This window comes from Neopelma chrysocephalum, unplaced genomic scaffold (assembly GCF_003984885.1).
Source record: "Neopelma chrysocephalum unplaced genomic scaffold, ASM398488v2 Primary Assembly neopelma1_42, whole genome shotgun sequence".
Lineage (NCBI taxonomy): Eukaryota > Metazoa > Chordata > Aves > Passeriformes > Pipridae > Neopelma > Neopelma chrysocephalum.
Genome location: NW_020897700.1, coordinates 16278816 through 16301144, shown reverse-complemented (window position 1 = coordinate 16301144; position 22329 = coordinate 16278816). Strand labels below are relative to the sequence as shown.

The window sequence follows — 22329 nt, the reverse complement described above, 5'->3', positions numbered from 1 at the left end:
AGTTTTTTACTTTTAAATTCTGGAAACCCAAATAATTTTAATTTCTTAGGCATTTATCTATGTCAAATTTAGAACACATTAAATTCACCATAACATCCTGAGATCTTTTTCCTCAGAAATGTATCAGGTCATATTTCCATTCATGCTGCATTTACATTTATATCCATTTTAAAGACCCTCTTGTCTGCCATAATGATTTCAAATTACCTTCTTGAAAGAAAGTAGGGTCTATGTTGTATTTTAAAAAGCTGATTATTGAAAAAGACCTTGATTTTACAGCAAAGTACACTGTATGACACAGAATCTCAGCTGGCTAATATTGTTGTAATTTCATTTACAGCAGTCATGTGGGTTTCCCTCAACTGGGGATCTAGTCATGAATACTTTGTGTAATTAGAGGATACATACTTTAAGCAGTAATACACAGAGCTCTATTGTATATATTTGGCAAATAATTCCATACTTCAACCAAATGTGGAAACTGTGAGTTTGAAAGTTAAGCATATCAGTTATACCCAAACTTTATCCGTATCCTTCTTTTAAGTTTTGCAGATCTTGATTTAACCATCCATTGTCTTCAAGATTAGAATCATAGAATCAACCAGGTTGGAAAAGACCTCCGAGATCATAAAGTCCAACCCTTGATCCAACACCACCATGGTTACTAGACCACGGCACTAAGTGCCACATCCAGTCTCAGCTTAAAAACCTCCAGGGACGGTGAATCCATCACCTCCCTGGGCAGCCCATTCCAATGTCTGATCACCCTCTCTGTAAAAAATTTCTTCCTAATATCCAACTTAAACCTCCCCTGGCAGAGCTTAAGACTGAGATTATCCAGGTTTATGCCATTGCATCTGAACACAGAATATTTTGAGGCTATACATAATTTATATAGGTCAACAGTAATTACTATGAAAAGACTCAGTCAGCTAAAGCTTATTTTTTTTAATATCAGACCTAATTTTCACTGTCACCTGCAAGGATGGTATTGCACCTTTTCCATACAGTGAACAATCCCATCTCCCTTTAGATTCTGGACATAGGTCCCAAGGAAAATTTACATGGTTCATAGGCCAAGGACAGATGGTGTATTTCATCCCAGCAACACTTACTCCTGTCAGTGATGGCAGACGAAAATGGGGTTTAGGGTTTTTAAATTAAAAAGCCTGTGTTATTAAAACCAGCTATAATCAGTTGGGACTGAAGGCCCATTTATGTTTTCATTTGCTGTGGTGAAGCATCAGAGTTATCCCATTGTGCACTGTGGCATTACTATAGGGTTTTATTCTTGTAAATAAGAACAGAATTTCTTTCTTAATCCTTTCTTTGAAACTAAGTGATTATAGCCTGAATTGCCACTGTGAATTAGAAAACTGTATGTCCCCATTTAAACATATTCTACAGGTCTCACAGAATCCTTTTTTTGCATGCCTACACTGATTTTAGAGGATTTTAACATCAATCAAAAGCTGAATTAAAAAAGAAAGGAACTACTCTTCAAATCAGAATTTCCTAATTTTATTCTTTGGTGGGTGTCCTCTGTAGTGACAGTGTCTCTGTGGTTCATATTGTTTCTAATGGTCTTAGATAGACACTCCTGAAAACTACTTCTTTGAAAAAATATAATCAATAAATAAACCTTTCTGGTAAAGCACAGAGCTATACAAAGAAAACAGAACAAAAGACAGCAGATGAAAACCATAGGTAGTAACAGGTCTAACTACGTCTTATAATAAAATTCAGATACAACTTCTGTGAACATTAAAGCAGTAAAAGGGGCAAAAATGCACAGCATATAATTTCAAAGTGACAACAATCAAAGTTCCTTGGAAAAGGAAGAAAAACATTACTCTTTTTGTACTTGTTATGTAATTTCACTTGTCCTTGGACACATTTCACCTGCAATCATACTTCAAGCAGTTTGGTGTGGAATTTTTATTACTCCTTTATATTTTTTCATCAGCATCACTATTTATTTTTTTAAATGTGACTGGGCTTGCCTGCTTCAAAGAGGTTTTTGAAACATCTGTGTGCATGGTGGACATGGCTATAGTCTCATAATCCTCCTCACGGGAGTGGAAATGACAAAAATGAAATAAAAACTGCAGGTCCCTTTGGAAGTTCTTATTGAGAAACCCGTAGAAGATGGGATTCACACAGGTAGAAATCATGGCAGTGAGGTGGCAAATCAGGAACAACAGGTTGTGGCTGCAGGTAGCAACAGGCAGAATTTCATGATTCCAATCAAACACGATATTGAAGATGGTGAGAGGCAGCCAGCAAACTGCAAATGCGACCACTATTGAGATCAGCATGATGTTGATCCTTTTGGTTTCAGAGGATCTGTACTTACTGTCTCTCATCTTGTCCATCATGTTGTTCCTTTTTTTCAACCGTATGTATATCTGCAGGAAATTCAACAAAGAGAAACACATGGAATAAATTAACCTACCACTGTCGTCTTTTCAAGGATAAACAAACATCAGACAAGAAGATTGTGTTGCAAGAGGATTCTATCTTACCTTCAAGTAGCAAATAAATATAAAACAGAGTGGTCCAAAGTACTGAATCACCAAAAGTGTTGTAGTATAAGAAAGCCTGGCAGTGTCCAAGGGGAACAGGTCCAAGCACACATATTTGTCTTTATATTCATCAAATGTTACATTTCTGAAGGGCTCATCTGTTAACACGTGGTAGACCAGGAAAGGCAAGGAGGAAGCTGTGGCTAAAATCCATATGGCAGCAATCCCCATGTAAGCATGTCTGTTGTTCGGCCTCCAGCCACGGGGATTGATGATCAGCTGATGGCGCTCAATAGCAATGAGGACTAAGGAAAAGACTGAGACGGTGATGGAGGCACACTGCACAAAAGGGTTCAGTTTGCACATGGCCTCCCCAAAAATCCAGTGGTCCATTAAAGTATACACAAAGGTAAAGGGAAGACACATGATGGTCACCAGGAGGTCAGAAAAGGATAGATTGACAATGAGGATGTTGGTAACATTGCGCATCTCCTTTTGTTTTAAAATAATGACAATCAAAGCCAGATTCCCAGAGACTCCCAGAATTATCACAGTCCCATAAGCCAAGGCCAGAGTGAAGACCATGGCCAAAGGCACACGGCAATCCTCGTCCTCAAACTGCAAGATCTGCGAGTTCGTCTCCGAAAAATTCAGGTGACCGGAAATATTTGCCAGTGGGGTGAGGACCGAGGTATTCATGTTGTTTCCAACTCGACGCCGCTCTTCGCCGCCGCCGCTCTCATCCAGACCGCTCCGAGTTCAGGACGCGCCCATCGGTCCCGCAGCGGAGCCCGGGACGAGCCCGCTCCTCAGCGCCACATATCCCTCGCGCCACCTGGGGAGAAGGGAAGGAGCGGGGCCGGTCACCTCGGGCACGGCGCCTGCCCCCGGGTCCCGCGGGAGCGGGGCCGCCCGGCCCGGCCGGACCCGCACGGCCCCGGGGCCCCGCGCAGGGCGGCGGAGCGGGGCTGCGGTCCGCGGGAAGGAGGCAGAAAGCAGGACCGAAGCGCGGGACTGCAAGCAGAGACACGACCCCTGCCCGGCCCGTTCCCGCCGGAAAAAGTTACACGGAATAGCGAGCTGAGAAGCACTTTCTGACTTCATCGGCGCAGCCTTCACTATATGCTTTACATCTCCTTTTCATAAATTTAATCTGCAAACGTCTGATTACTCAAACTGCTCTAAATGAAATGACATCCAGTCATCACATGAGGCGGGGAAAGCCCATCTGACCAATGTGAGGGGCGGAAAAATGACTCTAAAAATTGCTGCATACTTTTTTCCCTAATGCATAGACTTGATGTTAAGTGACCGAGTGCCCACAGCAGCACTGGCACCGAGTCAAAGGCAAATCAGGAACTCTGAATAACTTAATCTCAGCTAACAGGGCTGTGCAGCACAGGAAGAACAAAACAAGACAAAAGATGGCAAAATTTAAACACTGAAGAAAATTTCTTTAGCCATGCAACACAAATTGGCATGCTTAAATAACCATACTTTTGCAAGGCCTTGGATTTTAAAAATTTGAAACTCAAGCATGTGTGTTCAGGAGGAAAATTAAAATATAAAATCAAATAAGTTGATAAACAATTAATAAACAATTAATCAATAACCTGGCACACCTTTACTTCAACTCACCGTAAGTGGCACTGAATTCTGCACTGAGCCTGGAACTTTCCCTCTGCCCACTCCCATGAGCTAAATTTATTGTTCACTTAACCTTAGGTTATGGTAATGAAAGTAATGCCACTTAAAATTCACACAAGTGGGTTTCAAACACATCTCCATATGGCATTTATCACAAAAGCTGTAGAAACATTGCCCACTAAAATGTACTTCATTGAAAGTTACCCTGAATAGGTGAGCTTTTGATCTTAAACGATACTCGATAGAAATCTCTGTGCCATCTAAGTCTCTGGAGAAGAATCGTCTTTGTTACTGGCGGCAGTCACTCTTTTAACCAGCCACATGCTGGGGACCAGACCTGGGGCTGCCTCCTCCCCAGGGCAGATCCAGTGTGTGAGGGATGGGCTTGCAGCTCCAGCTCCTCCTGAGGGTCAGCCAAAGGATGACCATGCCAATGCCATGTCTTCTCACTGCTGCTGCCATCATGAGCTCACCTCGTCTCTGCTGGCTCTTTATAATCACCACATGGCTGCATGAAACCACAACAGGCAATGTAGCTTGTGTGACATTTTACTGTGAAAGTTAACAGCAGTGATTTCAGACAGAAGGCATCTCTGAGGTTTGGCTATGCTGATTTTCAAGACAGCTAGGCACACACCTGGACATTCTCTCTCAGACCTGCTGCCTCTGCGAACTAAATTTATCGGATCTTCTAGTCCACCAAATCTGTATTAGGGTCCAAAAAAGAAATTTCCACCCCCAAGACCTCTTGAAGCATCACTTCAGTCAGAGCCAGAAGTAAGTGCTTTACCCGAAGGAAAAGTGTGTGAGTGATGTGGAGAGCCAGGGCTTCTCGATTCCTGCAGTATGACTATATCACAGTCCAAAGTCACACCTGGATTTAATCATGATCTTCACCATCACTTGTACAGCATGAGGTGGGCAGTCCAGCCCTGTGATTTGATGGGATGACGGCAGGAGCAGAGTGGGTGAGGAGCCATGTCAGGCAAGGAGGGAACTGGGTAGGTTCTCTCACCGGCTGGGACCAAACTGCACCCAGCAAGAGAGTGTCCTGGGTTTCAGGCTCTTTGTTTTTCTACTCCCTTAGACAAGCTCTGGTCTTGCCTATTTATTAAATATCAAACTCAAAACCAGAAAATGCTACTGCTCCTTCTTCCCTCACCTTTCCCCATAGCAGAGATGCAACCTAAGAGCATGTTTGGGAACCAGCTCAGAAACACAGCACTGCTGGCAAGTGACAAGGAGTCCTTCTTTCCTGTCCCTCTCCAAAATGGACCAGACACCAGGAGGGGATGAAGTTGCATATCCTGGACATCTGCACTGTTCCTTGTCCCCTACCCCATCAGCTCCCAAGTCAGGAAGGAGAACCCTCCCCACTCCCAGGAGTGCTGGCCTGGGATGGGGAAAGCCCATAGCTCTGCAGACCCCTCTGGGCGATTGCACAGTCTCCCCCACCACGCACACCATCCTGACTCTCCATGAGAATTTTTGTCACAAGTTTAGCACTAACAGACAGAAAGGGCGAAATAATGTGCTGTAAGGTGACTGGAAATGCACTGTAAAACTATTGGAGCTATTCCAAAGCAAGCACAAAATGCTGTCAGCCCAAGCCGACTTCACCCAGCCACTTGAAAGTCCAACCTGGAGCCTACCCCTCCCTTGGATTTTGTCACCTGCACCTAAGAGAGCAAACAAACACCAGCCTAACCAGCACACAATCACCCACAGTCATGGGAAAGCAATCGCAGGGGAAACTCACCTTGCAACTGCTCTGCCCGTTTCTGGTCTGCTCAGAGGCTGCCTCAGGAGGCTGGATGGAGAAGGAGGAGTAGGGAAAGGGGAAGCATTCTCTGGTATTTCTCCAGCTGAGATCCTAAAGATTGGTGAGGAAGGCTAGAGACTCCCCCTTAAAGCCGAACTCCACCTTACCCCGGTATCACATGATGGTGCTCTGCTGAGTAGATCCTGAAAATCTCACTGCAAGCACATCACCTTTAAACTGCACATCTGGGGGTGGGTTGCCTAGTAATTCCGAAAGAAATGCAATTAAATATTGAAACAAAAGAGGCGGAGGGAGGGGGGGGGAGAGCGCAAGGAAAAGCTCAGGAAGGGAGACAGTTTCAAATCGATCTGCCTGTTTCAGCATTTTGTCTGCAAGTTATTGCCATCTTGTGGCCAAACTAAAGATGGAAATAGAAGCTGTTGGAAAGCGGACGAGGAAGAGATTTTAAGCATAAGGAGCAGGTTACAGAATTTGGGTTTGGCTTTTTAAACCAGCACAACCAGCTCCTGGTCTGAATAGTGATGACTGGATCAATAAAAAATGTCAAGTTGCTGAAACACCTTGTTGTGCCACTCACGAAAAGCACTGCACTGATCTACTTTGATGGTTAGAAAAGACAGTGAGTTGGAAAGTCCATGAGAAGTTACCCATCTAAACTTAAGCAACACTTTGAAAATGCCCTGACAAAATTTGCAGGCTGTGTTAGGAGTTTAGATTTCTTGGAAAACAGAAGTTCCCTAACTATTCCAAGTCTCCAGATTAATTTCTCTGGTGTAAGGAGTTGCATGCTCTTACATTCTTACCTTCAGGCATACACCTATTATATGGCAACACTGTTGTGTCGTGGATAACTCTCAACTAAGGAACTATGGTAATTATAGCTAAAAAGTTAGTTGCACATAGTAAATGATTGGAACATTTTTTGTAGAAGGAGTCTCATAGGAAGATTTCAGAACCCAGCAGTGAAGTTGATGTTTATACTGTATTTCCAGGAGCTCAGCTCAACTGCATTGTAACTGCAGTCCTTGATGTAAGAAAGGAAAGTGCAGGTTGCTATAAACCAGTAGCTGTGGTGCTGCTGACATTTTAACAGCAGCAGCCATAAGGTAAGTGCAAGCTATATATAATGCATCTCAAGAACTTCAGTCATACATGGGTCATTAGCACTGATCTTTGACTGAACAGAGCAAAGGTGGGTACACTCACCCAGGGATCCAAGCTGAAGGTCTCATAAAGGGTATATTTCTGTCTGAATCAGTGACACTCTAGGATATGTACAACTGAGGCCTCTCACTGCTATGGATGTGGAATGATTCATTCACACTACCAAAAAAAAATAAAATTGTCCAATATAGAGATTTTTAAGGGCAATAGATAAAGTGCTAGACAGAGAAAAAGCATTTTTTTTTGTTATGCCAGGATGTTTCTTCCCGCTACTTCCCTGTAATGCTCTTACCCATATGGTCAAGAAGGCTATTTAAAAAATTAAAACAGCATTCTGTGATACAGAATTGTGGTACTCTGCCAACAGGTATCCAGTGCAGAGATACATTTTCAGGACCAGTTCAGAATAAGAGACTTGGGTTTGCATAACAAGCTGGGGAATTTCGGGGATGGCTTTTGTGAGAACACACCAGGAGCTGCCCCCATGCTGAACAGAATGGGTTTGATCCCTATAGAGGCTGTTCACTTAAGAGTTGGACTTGATGGTCCTTGTGGGTCCCTTCCAACTCAGAATATTCTGTGACTCACTTCAAAAAAAGAACCATTTTCAGCTAACTCCAAAATGGACCCACCCCTGGCCAGAGCAGAGATTCCCCTGCAACCTGTGGTGAGAACCGTAAGGACACAAGTTGTTTCTCTGCAGCCCATGCAGGCCCATGGTGGAGCCATGCTGTGGTCTATGGAGAGGAGCCCACATGGGAGCAGGTTTGGTGGCAGGAACTGTGACCTTGTGGGGAATCCACACTGGAGCAGTCTGTTCCTGAGGGAGTGCACCCCATGTAAAGGACCCATGCTGGAGCAGCTCTTGAAGAACTGTGTCCCATGGGAAGGACCCCATGCTGGAGCAGGGGAACATCATGAGGTGGAAGCAGTGGCAGAGACGTGTGATGAACTGACCAGAACTCCCATTCCCTGTGCCCCTGCTCAACTCAGGGAGGTAGGAATATAGAAGAGTTGGGACAAAAGAGTGGTGTTGAGCCTGGGAAGACAGGGGTGTAGGAAGTTGTGCATTTTTCCTTTGTTTCTCTCCAATCTATTTTAAATAGATTAGTGTACCACAGAGGCATTCATTTACTCCTCTAGTGAAATGCTATTGTTTCTGCCACAGAAATGTCTGAATTTTCAGATAGATATGATCTTCTTTCTTGTCCATTTTGTCATTAGTGATGAGGATCTCCATTTCAGCAGTAAATGAAGTGATTCATAATACTTCATTTTTTAATGGTTAATATATACAAGAATTTCAAATATCGCATAAATACAGGCAAAACAAACCTCACAATTCCTCTGTTATACTATGCAAATATAATAATTACCTATAATAGATCAAATACAGAGCCTACATGCCACTCAGTGACCTGAACTCACAGCAATGGCAACAAATATTCACAGAGTTATTCACACTGCAGACAAATACAAGGTCAGGCTTTGAACAGTGCAGTGGAGAAATGGAAAGGGCTGCCTCAGTCATTGAGTTTTCAAACACGTGCTACACTTATGAGTGTATATACATATGTATGCACACATGCTATAACCCAAGTCTTACTACAAGCTTTCTGCTTTGCCGTACTATTGTGTGCCCACCTCAGATGACTGAATCTGTTGGAGCTGTGTCAGTCTTCTCTGAAGCACTTCACATACATGTGAGCACTAAACACAGTAAAAAATAATCACTCTAATAAACAGAGATAGACCCTTTTCAAACTTTCCATTATAGCTATATAAAATACATGTTGTGCAGCAAATGCCATGTAGCATCAGGTATTCTCTGTAAGAAAATCGGGCATTAGCAAGCCCTGGCTATTCTGTGCATCTTCAGTCTCAACACCAAGCTGAGAGTCTCCAGTTGGAGCTCCAAGCTCACAAAGATGTCAAATGATTTCTCAGTAACTTTAATCTTAGTGGTGATGATTGTCAGGACACAAGAACACTGGAGTAGTAAGATAACCATTGTGTTAAAGATTATCCTCTTCCAGGGAATGAATTCTTCAGTACATCAAAGGCACCCTGGACTGGAAGACTGTGTTTGTTTGTGTGCATATGTTTATTTGTGTGAAGGCATGACATTGCAAAATTTACAATGAACAGAACACAAGTATTTCAACTAAGGAAACACAACAGCCTGAGTAAATGAATATAGAATTGCTTTGAAGTAAAAGCATTGAGAAGAGAACAAAATGTTTTAAAGAAACATGTAGAAAAAATATACCAAGACATCAATCCATTAAAATTCTTTCTCACTGCAACTTGCAAAAATGGAAACGGTGTTGTAAAATGAGCTGTCACTTTCATTGCAGTGTATTGTCATGTGCTCAGGCAACACAATCCCTCTGTAAAACTTAAAATACACCAGGTAGAACACTAGGAGAATCATTTGTACTTTCAATTCTGTATAAAACAAACTGAAGTCACCACTATCAAAATGAATGGAAACACTCTCTGAAGAGTTTTTTGACCTTATTTTTTATTGTTTTCATTTTCTAGTACTGAACATCAGTGCCATTGAAATACTTGCATTTCACATTAGTCAAAGAGAAGGGAACTCATGCTCCTTGGGGCAAAAGCCTGTCATCAGTAGACTAAATAGGCCTTTTGCTGTTGAGTACAATTTGAATAGCAGCAAATTCTCTATTTGGATAAGAGCATGTTTATTCTGACACAACTGCATCTGACACCAAACATAACAACACTTCATTTGACTGCTAATGTCACAAACCCAAATGAGCTTCATGAAAGGTTATGTAGTTAATCTCTACTGACAGTCTCACTGTTGCAGTTCCATTTTCAACAATACAGCCAAGTTAACCAGTGCAAATCTATCCTGATCACATGAAATATTACTTAAAGGCTGCTTGAGATATAACCTAAATTATGTTCATCTGGCTAAAATACTAAGTCATGTTCTGTGCTGTGCCCACCCTGTGCTGTCCATTAAGGATTCAAACTTATGTATGCTCATACACAAACTCTCATCTGGCTTCAGATGAAGCAGAAATAGGTCCTGCAGTTAGCATGATCATCCAGATGGGTCAATGTGCAGAATACCAGCCAAAAAATATGATGACACATTAGGCAACAAAAATGACTAATTACAGGCTCACCCTTGGAAGTAAGCTAACCATCAGATGTCCTGCCTTTCATCACAGAGACAGCTCAACCATTGCCACAACTTCAGTAGTCCAAGGTTCGCCGCTTTATGCAAGGTAAGAACTGTGGAAGGGATGGGTCATACAGAAGCCAGAGATTAGTGGTATTTTGAATAATATTTTAATAGTATTTTTGCTGGGTATGAAGAGTTGGGTGAAAAAAATTGACCTACAGAAATGTTTTTTATATATTTCACAAAGTTTCTCAAAATCTGTAGTAACTATGTCTTACTATTTACACTGTCTTGCCCCATGAATAGGTGCTGCATTTGTATCAGACTTTACAGTAACATTAGACTTTGACTCATAACAAATTTTGACTCAAGACAATCAACTTCATGCTGTGGAACTGGATATTAGGTGGCTTAGACTTGGTTTTCTCATCGATTTCCACTGGAGCTTTGAGTCTTCATGTCTTCAGTTAGCCTTTAGAGGCTAAATTTTCTAAGATATTAGAATGATACTCCCAAAAGAAAGATACGTATGGGAATGTGGTAAGAAACGTGCCAAAACTGATTTGTATTCATATAACCACAGAGTTCTCTGCTATATTTTCTGTTTTGTTCTTCTGACTCAGGAATCTCAATCTTTTTTCTCTGATACACCACTTTTCTTCCCCAGCTCCTCCAGAACAGGTATCTTTCATCATCACCGTCTCTTACTTCCTCAAGGACTCCTCTATGATTTCAACAACCCCATGGTGGCTGGTTTCTAAGGAACTTGTACTATGATCTGCTGTCACTTCTGACATTCAATACCTCTAGACCTTTCCTATCTCTAGATTACTGATTTTATTATTCAGTAGTATTACTGGCAAGACAGAGGTACACAAACAGTAAAAAGGAAAAATTATAATGGTCTGAATAGTAATAACCTCTGATGTGCGCAAGTATCAGGGATGAATTGTCCAGCCGAGAGAAATCTGGTGTTATTTACAGCTCTGTGGGGAAAACAAACAAACAAGCCCACACCTGCCAATACATTACTGGTTGAGGAACCCTCCTGAAATAAGACAACCAACAAAACAAATATGATATTTAATTCTTAGAGAAAATTGCTTTGAGGTAGGAATACGTGTGTTACTGACTGCTCCTGATAAGAAGCACATGATTTCTGGAGGCTGCTTGGGAAACTGTACTAGGTGAACTCCCATCTTAGAAATGGTCTAACATGAAGGTACACTGCTTGTACCGTTATGAAGGTACAATGGTATCCCACATAAATCACAATTGTGCAATGTAAGAAACCTTAATTTCCCTCCTGTAAGCTCTACCAGCAAATGCGGATTTCTTTCTAAAGACAACGTCAGTCTGCCGTAGCTGAAAGTGTTGATAGAAAGATATAGTGTCTGTAAAAAGTCACTGTTTCCAGGAGGCAGCTTCCACTTCAAGCAGTGAAGCCAGAAATGTGGGAAGCTCTGCTGGAAAAAGGGACATCCAGGTAAGTGGGTACCCTGGGAGAGAGTCTTAATCACCTCCATCACATGTTAGAACCAGAGTGGGTTTTTATCTTCAGGTCAAATATTTGCGTGAAAGGCTTCAAAACCATCAGTGCTAGGTGGGAAGATGGTCGAAAATGCTAAGAACAGCTGCTCAGGCCTAAAAAGGATTAATTCTGTTCTCCGTTGTGACTAACGGGAAAGTTGTCTTAAAAAGATGAGATGGATTGGCGCGTCACTTCCACTGTCAGCTCCCTGTGCTCCACTTGTACATGCAGTGATTCACCAGAAGTGGGTGGTGGATAATGCAGAAGCGAGTGAAAGAAGATAGGATGAAATATTCCTTGCCATCCTGAGCTCATCTGCTGAAGATTAGGGTTATTTGTTCCTTGATCACTCAATGAGTATTTTCTAACCCAAGTTAAATAAGGAACCTAAGTGGACTTTTCAAAGGTTATTCTACAATATGATTGATCTGGCTGTTTTGTTTTTGTGTGGTACAGTCTCTCACAGGTTAATTATACTGACAGCTTTTCTGCAGTGCTGTGTTAATATCAACTGTCAAAGTAGCGCCTTGGCAAATGGGAAAGTCATTACTTTTTTGTGTCAGATTCTGCCACTTGTGCTCCCACAGACCTGCATGTCACTCAGTTCTCCAGTAGCTCTGTAATAGGACTATGATCAATGACTCTTCTTGTGCTAGAAGATAACAGCTGGTGAGAACAGCAGAATTTGTCTTTTCATGCTTTGTGCTATGACACACCCGACAATTTTTATGCTTTAAAATACTGCTCACTTAAGGAAATGCTCTGCCTTCCCATTGATTGTTCAGATAAAATTAAAGCCACTCCAGATATTTCCTTCTGTAAGAACCGAGTTACTCAACTCGGAAAGGAAAACTGTTTGGGGGAAATCCATTGCCTCCCACCTGTTCTAAAATAAAAATTAAAGGGTGTTCGAGCAGCATGGATGAACACCTGCGGAGCTCCTCTCCAGCCGAAGCGAGGGGAGCTCAGGTCACCGCTCTGTGATTGCCTGTCTGTGCTCCCGCTTCCCGGAGACTCGCAGCGCGTTTCACCTTTGCAAAATGCCGTGTCCTGAGCGCCAGGTGAGGCATTGAGAGCATCCCGTAAGCACCGGCGAGCGCGGGGTTTATTTACCGACTCACTGCATTTCCATGGAAACTCTAATTGTCACACCGTGCAGCGCCGGAATACCGGGCTCCAGGGCACCCTGGAGCGGCCTCCCGAAATGCGCTAGCGCGGCGACTCCAGCCCCAGCCTCGGCCCCGGCCCCGCCGGGCGGGCGGCGAGTGCGGCAGCGCCGGCCCCGGGGCGCGGCCCTCGGCCGCAGGCGAGACCCGGCGCCTCCGCAGCGCCCGCGTAAGGTGCGCCGCCGGGCCGGGGGCTGCGCGCTTCCCTCTGCTCCCACTCCGGCGGAGCCGCGTCGTGCCCGCCCGGGCCGGAGCCGTGACCGCGGCCCGGGGCTGCCCTGCCCTGCCCTGCCCGGGGCGCCCGCAGCGGGACAGCGCGCAGGTAACGCGGGGCGGGCGCGGAGCCGCGGCGGGCTGGGCTGGCGCAAATTTAGGCGGGGCAGCGCCTTGCCAGCAGTTGCGCGGGACAGGGGGATTCGCTTGGGTGGAGGGGGCTGAGCGAGGAGGGGATCTCGGCGGTCCCGGGCAGCGCGGGGCTCCAGGCTAAGCGCGGTGCGCGGGTCCGGACGCGGGGCGGTGTGCGAGGTGTGCGAGGGCAAAAATAGCAGTCGTCCCCGGTTTGGTGCTTTTGCCTCTGAGAGCCAGGAGCTGCTGTGCTCCCTCGCAGAAAATGTAGCCGTGCATTTCAAGTTTTCTATTCTGACCAGCAAATGGCCCGTTACGTTCCATAACGTTTACTTGGAGCTCGAGATATATTCTACTAGTTGGCTTTGGAATATTTCGGGAAGTTGTGTTCTTCTTTTCCCGGATAATGTTGCAGTTCTTCTTTTAGTCAGGCACAGAAAGAGGCATACCATTACCATGCACAGAAATCCGTTTTTCTGGACTTCTTAAGTAATTTCAATCTTTTGAGTTCTCCCAGGTTCTCAGGCTAGTTTTTGCTGTTGCATGTAACGAACAACATCGGAAGCAGCAGCTTTTCATCTTTAGCTTGTATTGTGAATGCAACACTTGAGTGGTTTCAAATTTTGTGTCGGATTTATCTCAGTCTTTAATGATGTGAGGGCATAATTTCTCAAGTTGTAACAATACAGCTCAATGCTTTCCTTAAGCTTCGGTAGTCGGGCAGTAACAGCCTTTCTTATTAACTATTTACAGCTGTGTAGAAGTTTAAAGACCTTCTCTGACTTTTTCTATGCAGTCTTGATACAAGTCCAGTATTATGGAGGCAGAAACGTTGTATATATCCTAGGTAATTTTCACATTTTGCTTCCTCCCTAAGACTACAAATCAATCACAGCTATAAAGATTAATTTTCCTGTTGCAAAGATGGAACTGATTAGACTATACAAGGACCAGCCAGTCAGACTTAATAGGTATTAATATTGTAGGATATAAGCTCTCAGCTATGAATAAACCTTAATGTAAGTACCTCATCTAATAGAAGGAACATTTCCTGAGAAAGCAATTGCTTTCAGAGGATGATGGTTACCCATCTAACTTTTGTGTTCTTGAAAATTTCCCTTTAAATATTTAGAGAAATAACCAGCCTATTAACTCTCCTAAATTGTCATTTATAGATTTTGTATTTTAAGTGATAGCTTTAAGTGAAATAATGATATTAATTACAAGATAGTAAAAATATTAACATATTTTGGGTTATATGGTACTTCTAACTCAGCTACACCTGAATAATGGTTTCATTTCTCCCTGTCAATCTCAGGCCCTAGACCAACTGCAGCTGAAGCATGCTTTTGATGAAAATAAGAATCACAGTAATCAGAGAGTCACACTGAGGTATACCATAAATTAGTGTGATTTAAGGAGGTGTTATTTGAAATTTTTCAAGATCATGGTACACTATCTCTTATAAAATACATTTTACTGTACTCTTAAATGTTAACTGCATTGATTTGAGTCTTACAGTAAATATTCAAATCCACCTTGGGCCCTGCCACGAAACTGAAGTCTCTCCTGCCTTTTGCAGCCTAGCCTTCTGTCTCAAGCATTCCACTGAAATTAAAGAAGACCTAAAGCTCACAGGGTATGAGCTCATACAGGTGTAGCTGGGCACAGTTGGGAGTGTACACAGACCAGGATCACCAAAAGGGAACCTCATTTGCTTGACTGATTGATGTAGGAGATGAAAGTGATCCAACCTTTGGAGCTGACAGCTGAAAATCTCCATCAGGTACCTTCAAACTGACTAAATTTGAGCTTGAAAACAGGTGCAAGAGCACTCTGACACTGTGGTGCATTCAGTTTAGAAATACACTTCAAATAGGAGGAGAAGGTTTTGGAAAGAGACTATATTATTTAATTCTATTTCCCACAGCAGGATTTTCATGAATCTCCATTTCCCTAAAAGCCGCACCCAGGTGCTGCACTGGGTTTGACCAACCCAACAGGGAGAGTGAACCTCTCAAAATAGAGGCAACTGTTAAAACAAAGCAGGAAGATAAATGCTAATAAGTGCACATAGCCCTGTGAAATCAGTGGCATGCTAATGAAGATCAATTATGCAGGAGGAACACTTGTTTACACCTTTACTACCAGTGGCACTCAAGCTGAGAGCAACTGGTTTCTTTTGATCAGGAGAGGATGCTCAGAGGCAAGAGATCCACTTGGCATCTTTTGAAATTTGGGGGCAAAAGTCTGCTTTCATTTTACACATCCCAAATGAAGTCATCTTTGGGCATTTTGCAAAGCAAATTTTGTCAGCACAGTAGTTCTCTGCTGAAACCAGCAGATTACAGTGTTATTCCTTCCCCTCTGTCTTTTTGCCACTCTGAAACTGTGATTAGAGATGGTGCAGAAGGGGCTTCAGTGTACTACAGACTCCTGTGGTGCCCCAAGTGTCCAGCTAGAGCCTTAAGAGATCATGTTGTGGCTTCTTCCAGGGCTCCTTCCTCATGGAAATGAATACATGTGATAGGGAAGAGGGCATCTTCTCATCTTTCACCCCAGGCAGAAGGCAGCCATAGCTCAGAAGTGGTGGAGCTGGAGAGCCCATGCTGGACTTCAGACGCACAGCTACTAAGCTCTTCCGTGTTGATGTTTCTCAATAAAATATGTCTGCTTCAGCAAAACCAGCATAATCACTTTTTGTTTTTAAATAATTCTATTAAAAACATAATGAGCAGTTCTGCTAAAGCCATACTGCAAGAGCTCCATGTGGAGGTGTAGAAATCTACAGAACCTGGCAACAATCTTTCAGTTAAACCTTCAAGAAGAACTCTATAAGCATTCATTTAATGAATATGTTACAGTACAACAACACTTAAATTTTGTTCTCTGGCCCTAGTCTTAGCATTATCTGTATGGAATATAAATTTCTAGAAGATAAAATAATTATGGTGCATCTGACTTGAAAGTCTCTTCCTTTTCACTTTTAGTCACCCAAATCTGAAAGTGGTAGAAAAAACAGTGATACCACCAGATTTGTTTCAATTCTCTCCATAGAATCCATTGATTAAAACTAAGCAAAACTTAATGAAAAGATAAAGATTTCTCTACAGATCATAACACGTAATTAAAATGGAATGGACTAACTAGATAGAGAGCCTTTTCTACCAGTAGGAATGCCTGCTTTTTCTCCATTCACTGATGAACCTATGGCCTATGAACCTTTTCAATGACAGCAAATATCACCAAAAAGTCTAGAGAGGGAGTTGTAGTTTTGGTACACGCATACATAGCTGCTATTATTACTTAAACACTGGTATGCATCTTTACTACTCAACATGACCTTCAAATGTGATGATGTGTGGGAATTTAACTGCTACTGAAAATACTTGTAGATACACTAAAAGCAACCCTAATCTCTGGGTTTCTGGTAGAGAAACAGTAACTCCAGTTTGTTTCTTCTCTTACAGGTTCATCCTTCAACCTAATATCAGTTAAAATAGAAGACTACGCAGAATGATTGCTGGTAGCACAGAGTTATGGATTTCCTTCTCTCTTATTAGTCTTTCTCTCAGGTGATTAGTAACTAAGATTTGGAGAGATCCAGCTCTTGAATAATGTTTCATTTCCCTTTCTTAAATAACTCTTGATATGGTTCAAACCTGCTATCAGGCAGTGGGATGTTCCATTAGTAAAGCTCTTTTAATCTGTGCGAGATATAAACTGGAAAAGGAAGGTGTCCAAGCAAAAAGAAAATTGCCCAGAATGACACTAATGGCTTTTCTTTATTAACTCTTCAGTTATGCAAAGTTTTTTCCTACATACTTCTCAGCTAAGTGTGTAGTGTTGTGGAACAAAGATAATAGAATGTTCACTCTGAAAATATTAGGCAGGTAATGTTTCATATTGAAATGCAACATAGAGTTGAAATGGCTTTCATCAGTCAAAAGAGAGTGTGCAGATTAGAGATGGCCTGCACACGCTGAAATCTGCAAAATCATCAGTCAGCAAAATCCACCATTCCTTCATGCTGAACAAAGAGAAAAAAAATGATACAAGTGTGACATAACAGGGACATAATGCCATAAGCCTGAGGCACGGAAATGTATCTTTATCCAGGGCAAAGCTCTGTGAGGGGTTCCTCAGACAAAAGTTATGTAGAGTCATACTTAGGGAAAAGAAAGAAATTTCAGCAGATTTTGAAAGTCATTGTGGTATGCAGATCATACTGGTTTTGGTTGGTTAGTAGCAACTCAGAGAAATTAGCTCAGAAAAAATAAAAAACTTTCCTTCATTAGCTAATATTTGTATAAAGAGAAGCCCACCAAAATGAAAATTTCTGATAATATCAACATAGAGAGATTAGATCACTTACAGAACCTCTAATCTGCTTCTTTAAAGTTGGTCTAGAGGCAAAGGTAGTCTCAGATCGCATTGTTTGTCTGTTATATGATTTCTCACCATTTCATTAAAGACTGGGAAAAATTGAATAGAAATAATATGCATTAGTGCTGCTCTGCTTGTATGCACACAATTATAAAATTTAGGTTATCTAAATTCACATATCCAGTTCTTACTTCTATTTTAGCTATTTTTAAGCACTTTAAGATTGAGAGAAGCTGGCAAGTCTGACTTTTCACCTCTTTCCAACACATTACTTGTAAGATTTTTTTTTTTAAATAAGTATTCCTACTTTTACATGAGGAACCTTCCCATCACAACATACTATCAGTGAATATTCTGAGGTTGTTTTAAGGTTTGAGCTTCCCTTTGGTACATGACAGTAGGAGCACACGTGATGTGAAGGAAGGAACACGTCTGCATGTGTAGAGGAAGCTGAGTAATACTATTGCACTTCGAAGAAGTCAGCACCATACAGCTCACGGAGGAGCCTTGAAGAGCCCTGCCTTTTTTAGGTGACAGATTGAGCCTTCTGCTCAATTTATATATGCTTTGTATTGTTTAGATATTCCTGTTTTCTCTTATATAAGATTCCTAAACATTAAGCAATTTTGTACAGGGCACTGGCGCTCTGGAGAACTTTGAAACTTTAGTACGTGCTGGTGTTTAAGGTAAACTGAAGATTGGACTAAATTCTCATGTCTGTTTGTTCTAAAATGAAGACTAATAAATGAAGATTCTGTAGGCAGAATAACTTTGTGCTGAGTTAGGTTTTAATGTTAGATGTTTCTGTGCTGAATAATTAGTGGTTCACTGAATTTTCAAATGGCTGTGTGGGGTTTGCTTCCAGTTAACACTGTCCTCTTTGTATTACGTCCAGTTACTTTAGATGTTTTGTAGGCAGTTTTCCTTTCTGCTTGAGCACCAGTTAAAATATGTTCAACACTTAATAGAAAATGGTTTCTGTATACACCACATTAGGAATTCCATCTTGGATCATTGACAGTGGATTTCCTGATCATTTTTGAAAGCTCTCACTTATTTTGTGTTAGTTCTCTACTAGCAAGGTAAGAAATGCTAGTGTAGTCATTAGCATATGTATTTTCAGGTGCCTTCATTATAATTTGCTGTGATACAATGATTAGGCATGTGCCCAGATGGTGACTGTCATTTCCTTACCCATATCGATGGGCTGTTATCCACATGAGTAATCTCACCAACTCAAGATGAATTGCTTTTGTAGCTAACTGTTCCCTCATGGAAAGTCTGACAATATAGTCTATAGCAAAGCATAGTTAAAAGCCGGCATCATAATGCAGAACCTTAAATTGCCATTCTCCCATGTGAGCACCCGGGTAGGAGGCCAAGGCGTGCTGAACACTACATGGTAAAACCTACGTAACTAATTCATGTTGACCTGCAGTTATACAGGATCTGCCTCACAGTAGACTAACACGACTAGTAATTTATTTGCATTGAGGTGACACTAGGTAAATTTATGTTCCTTTACATTCTGATTAACAGCAATATCATTGTTCCTTCAGATGCTAATTAATGCCTTTCTCGTTCTAAGCAGGACTGTAAAATGGATTTAGGATTAAAAGACCGTAACAACAGGAACACCTCTGCTACTACAAAGAATTTTTCTGCCTGGGAAGACTATAAGAGTAGTGTTGATGACATACAGTACTTTCTTATTGGGCTGTACACACTTATAAGTCTGGCTGGCTTTATGGGAAATCTGCTTATACTAATGGCCCTACTGAAGTGCAAGCAGAAGACAATAATAAACATTCTCATAGGTAACTTGGCCTTTTCTGACATCTTGGTTGTGCTATTCTGTTCGCCTTTCACACTGACATCCGTCCTGCTTGACCAGTGGATGTTTGGCACTGTCATGTGCCATGTAATGCCCTTCCTCCAATGCGCATCAGTTCTAGTTTCAACTTTGATGTTAATATCTATTGCTGCAGTCAGGTACCGTATGATAAAATATCCCCTTTCTAGCAATCTAACAGCAAAACAAGGCTATTTCTTAATAGTGGCCATTTGGGCCTTCGGCTTCACAATTTGCTCCCCTCTTCCAGTTTTCCACAAAATTGTAGACCTCAGCAAAACTCTGAATTTAGAGGCACTGGAGAACAGACTCTTGTGTATCGAGTCATGGCCTTCCGATTCCTACAGAATTGCCTTTACAATAGCCTTACTGTTTATGCAGTACATACTGCCGCTGGCATGTTTAACTGCTAGTCACACGAGCGTCTGCAGGAGCATAGGCTCTAGACTGTCAAACAAGGAAAACAAGTTTGAAGAAAAGGAGATGATAAACCTAGCTCTTCATCCCTCTAAGAGCACTAGCACACAGGTGCAGTCCTCTGGGCACTCCAGGTGGAGCTGTGCCTTTGGCAGAAAGCACCACAGAAGATACAGCAGGAAGACTTCAAGTGTGATGCCAGCTATTTCAAGGCATCATCAGGATACTCATTCAAGAGATCTCCCAGAAACCTCTGGCACAGAAAAAAGTCAGCTCTTTTCCTCCAGTAAATTCATCCCTGGGATTCCTATCTGTTTTGAGATGAAACCAGAAGAAAATACAGAGATCCAGGACATGATTACTGTATCCCGATCCATTGTCAGAATTAAGACAAGATCAAGGAGAGTTTTTTGCAGACTGACAGTGCTAATCCTAGTTTTTGGTTTCAGTTGGATGCCTCTTCACCTTTTCCACATTGTGACAGATTTTAATGCCACTCTCATTTCTAACAGACATTTTAAATTAGTATATTGCATATGCCATTTATTGGGTATGATGTCCTGCTGCTTGAATCCCATCCTCTATGGGTTTCTTAACAACAGCATAAAAGCTGATTTAATGTCCCTTATCCCATGCTGCCAAATACTATGATTTTATGTGCCCCAAGATAAAGTAAAACAAACAAGTATGGCTTTCAAGCCTACTGGTGTGCATAGCTGTAAAAGATAAATTAGTTCAGTTTAGTTAGTCTGACTTGGATATGATTAGTAGCATTTTGTGTGAATGGATAGTTCTGTGGCTGCATGTATCTCTTGCATTGGGCAGAATTATATACATATGTTATAACATTTCTCTATCTGTTACACATAGGAAACCATGCCCAGTGTACAAAACCGGAATACCATTTTCATTACCTGAAATGTTGGCAATCTGTACTTTGGAATTATACAGAATATATAATGAATAATAAATGTAAGACAGACTACCGAGACATATCAGTATTAACTGTCACAAGACTATAATAAAATACATATAATTTACTAAATAACTATTGCTGAGACTATTTGAGTGCCAACTTTGACTGTTTTCTAATATAAACATCTCTTTCTGGATGTGATTAGAGAAATATTTTTACTTAGCTCTTTGAGTCATAGTTTGCAATATCTTTGCAATATGCTTTGTTGCTGGTTCCTAGGTTGCCTTACTCCTTGGTTTGAAGGTTGTTGTTCTTGTCTTGATTGTTTCCATCTCACCATGTTTACGCAGAACAAACTATCCCTGATTTCCTTAGCCAGTTTTCACTCTGGCTTGTCATTTTATGTAATTTTCCATCAGCCTGAACTTATCTATAGTTATGCTTTTGTTCTTAGAGTGATGACACCCCTGAACATACAACATACTTCTGATCAGAGTAAGCCCTCATTACCTAAGCAAGTGATAGTGGAAAGAAAAAGAAAATGGAAAGACAGCAGGATTTTTTCTTTTCCTTTACAAAAAAGCAAAACCTTACTGCACTTCATTATAGCTGACCCACTTGCTTTGGAAAGCTTTAACAGCTTTCAAATAAATTTGTGCATGTGTGCCTTGACAGGTGGGGGGGATGGGCAGAGTGGATTATTTTTAAATTCAAGAAAGGCAAGTGCAGGGTCCCGCCCCCAGGAGGGAATGACCCCATGAACCAGTGCTTCTGGTGTCTGACCTGCTGAAAATAGCTCTATGGAGAAGGACCTGGAGGGTCCTGGTGGACAACAAGCTGTCCATGAGGCAGCAGTGTGTCCTTGTGGCCAAGAAGGCCAATGGTATCCTGGGGTGCATTAGGAAGAGCATTGCCAGCAGGTCGAGGGAGGTGATTCTGCCCCTCTACTCAGCCCTGGTGAGGCCTCAGCTGGGGTACAGTGTCCACTTCTGGCCTCCTCAGTACAAGAAAGACACGGAGCTCCTGTAGCAGGTCCAGTGGAGGGCAACAATGATGATTAAGGGACTTGAACATCTCTCTTATGAGAACAGGCTGAGCGAGTTGGGCCTGTTCAGCCTCGAGAAGAGATGACTGAGAGGGAACCTCATTAATGGCTGTCAGTATCTGAAGGGAGGGTTTCAAGAGAATGGACCCAGGCTCTTCTTGGTGCCAAGCAATAGGACAAGAGACAACAGGCAGAAAATGATACACGGGAAGTTCCACCTGCATATGAGGAAGAACTACTGTGTGGGTGACCAAGCACTGGAACAGATTGCTCAGAGAGGTTGTGGAGTCTCCGTCACTGGAGATATTCAAGAACTATCTGGATGCAATCCTGTGCAATGTGTTCTAGGGTGACCCTGCTTGAGCAGGAAGGTTGGACCGGATGATCCACTG

At 42.1% G+C, this 22329-nt stretch overlaps 2 protein-coding genes across 3 annotated transcripts; one reads left to right on the top strand and one right to left on the bottom strand.

Annotated features, from left to right (window-relative positions):
* Window positions 1-750: 750 nt before the first annotated feature.
* On the bottom strand, window positions 751-6251 carry NPY1R (neuropeptide Y receptor Y1). The gene is made up of 3 exons (XM_027676796.1): window positions 5932-6251; window positions 2526-3360; window positions 751-2408 (listed from the first exon to the last, which is right to left on the bottom strand). Exons 2-3 carry the CDS (start codon window positions 3222-3224, stop codon window positions 1950-1952), a joined length of 1158 nt encoding a protein of 385 aa, XP_027532597.1. The 5' UTR covers window positions 3225-3360; window positions 5932-6251; the 3' UTR covers window positions 751-1949.
* On the top strand, window positions 2490-21024 carry NPY5R (neuropeptide Y receptor Y5). 2 transcript variants are annotated; one of them, XM_027676794.1, is made up of 2 exons: window positions 2490-2500; window positions 18445-21024. In XM_027676794.1, exon 2 carries the CDS (start codon window positions 19308-19310, stop codon window positions 20625-20627), a length of 1320 nt encoding a protein of 439 aa, XP_027532595.1. In that variant the 5' UTR covers window positions 2490-2500; window positions 18445-19307; the 3' UTR covers window positions 20628-21024. The 2 variants fall into 2 exon arrangements, with proteins under 2 accessions (XP_027532595.1, XP_027532596.1); XM_027676795.1 differs by lacking the exon at window positions 2490-2500 and having other exon boundaries at window positions 16868-19212; window positions 19296-21024.
* The last annotated feature ends 1305 nt before the right edge of the window (window positions 21025-22329 follow it).

Coding starts and splice junctions, on each gene's coding strand:
- NPY5R (XM_027676794.1), top strand. CDS start 19,308: ATGGATTTAGGATTAAAAGACCGTAACAACAGGAACACCTCTGCTACT.
- NPY1R (XM_027676796.1), bottom strand. CDS start 3,224: ATGAATACCTCGGTCCTCACCCCACTGGCAAATATTTCCGGTCACCTG. Junction 2,409..2,525: donor TATTTATTTGCTACTTGAAG/GTAAGATAGAAT, acceptor AATTTCCTGCAG/ATATACATACGGTTGAAAAA.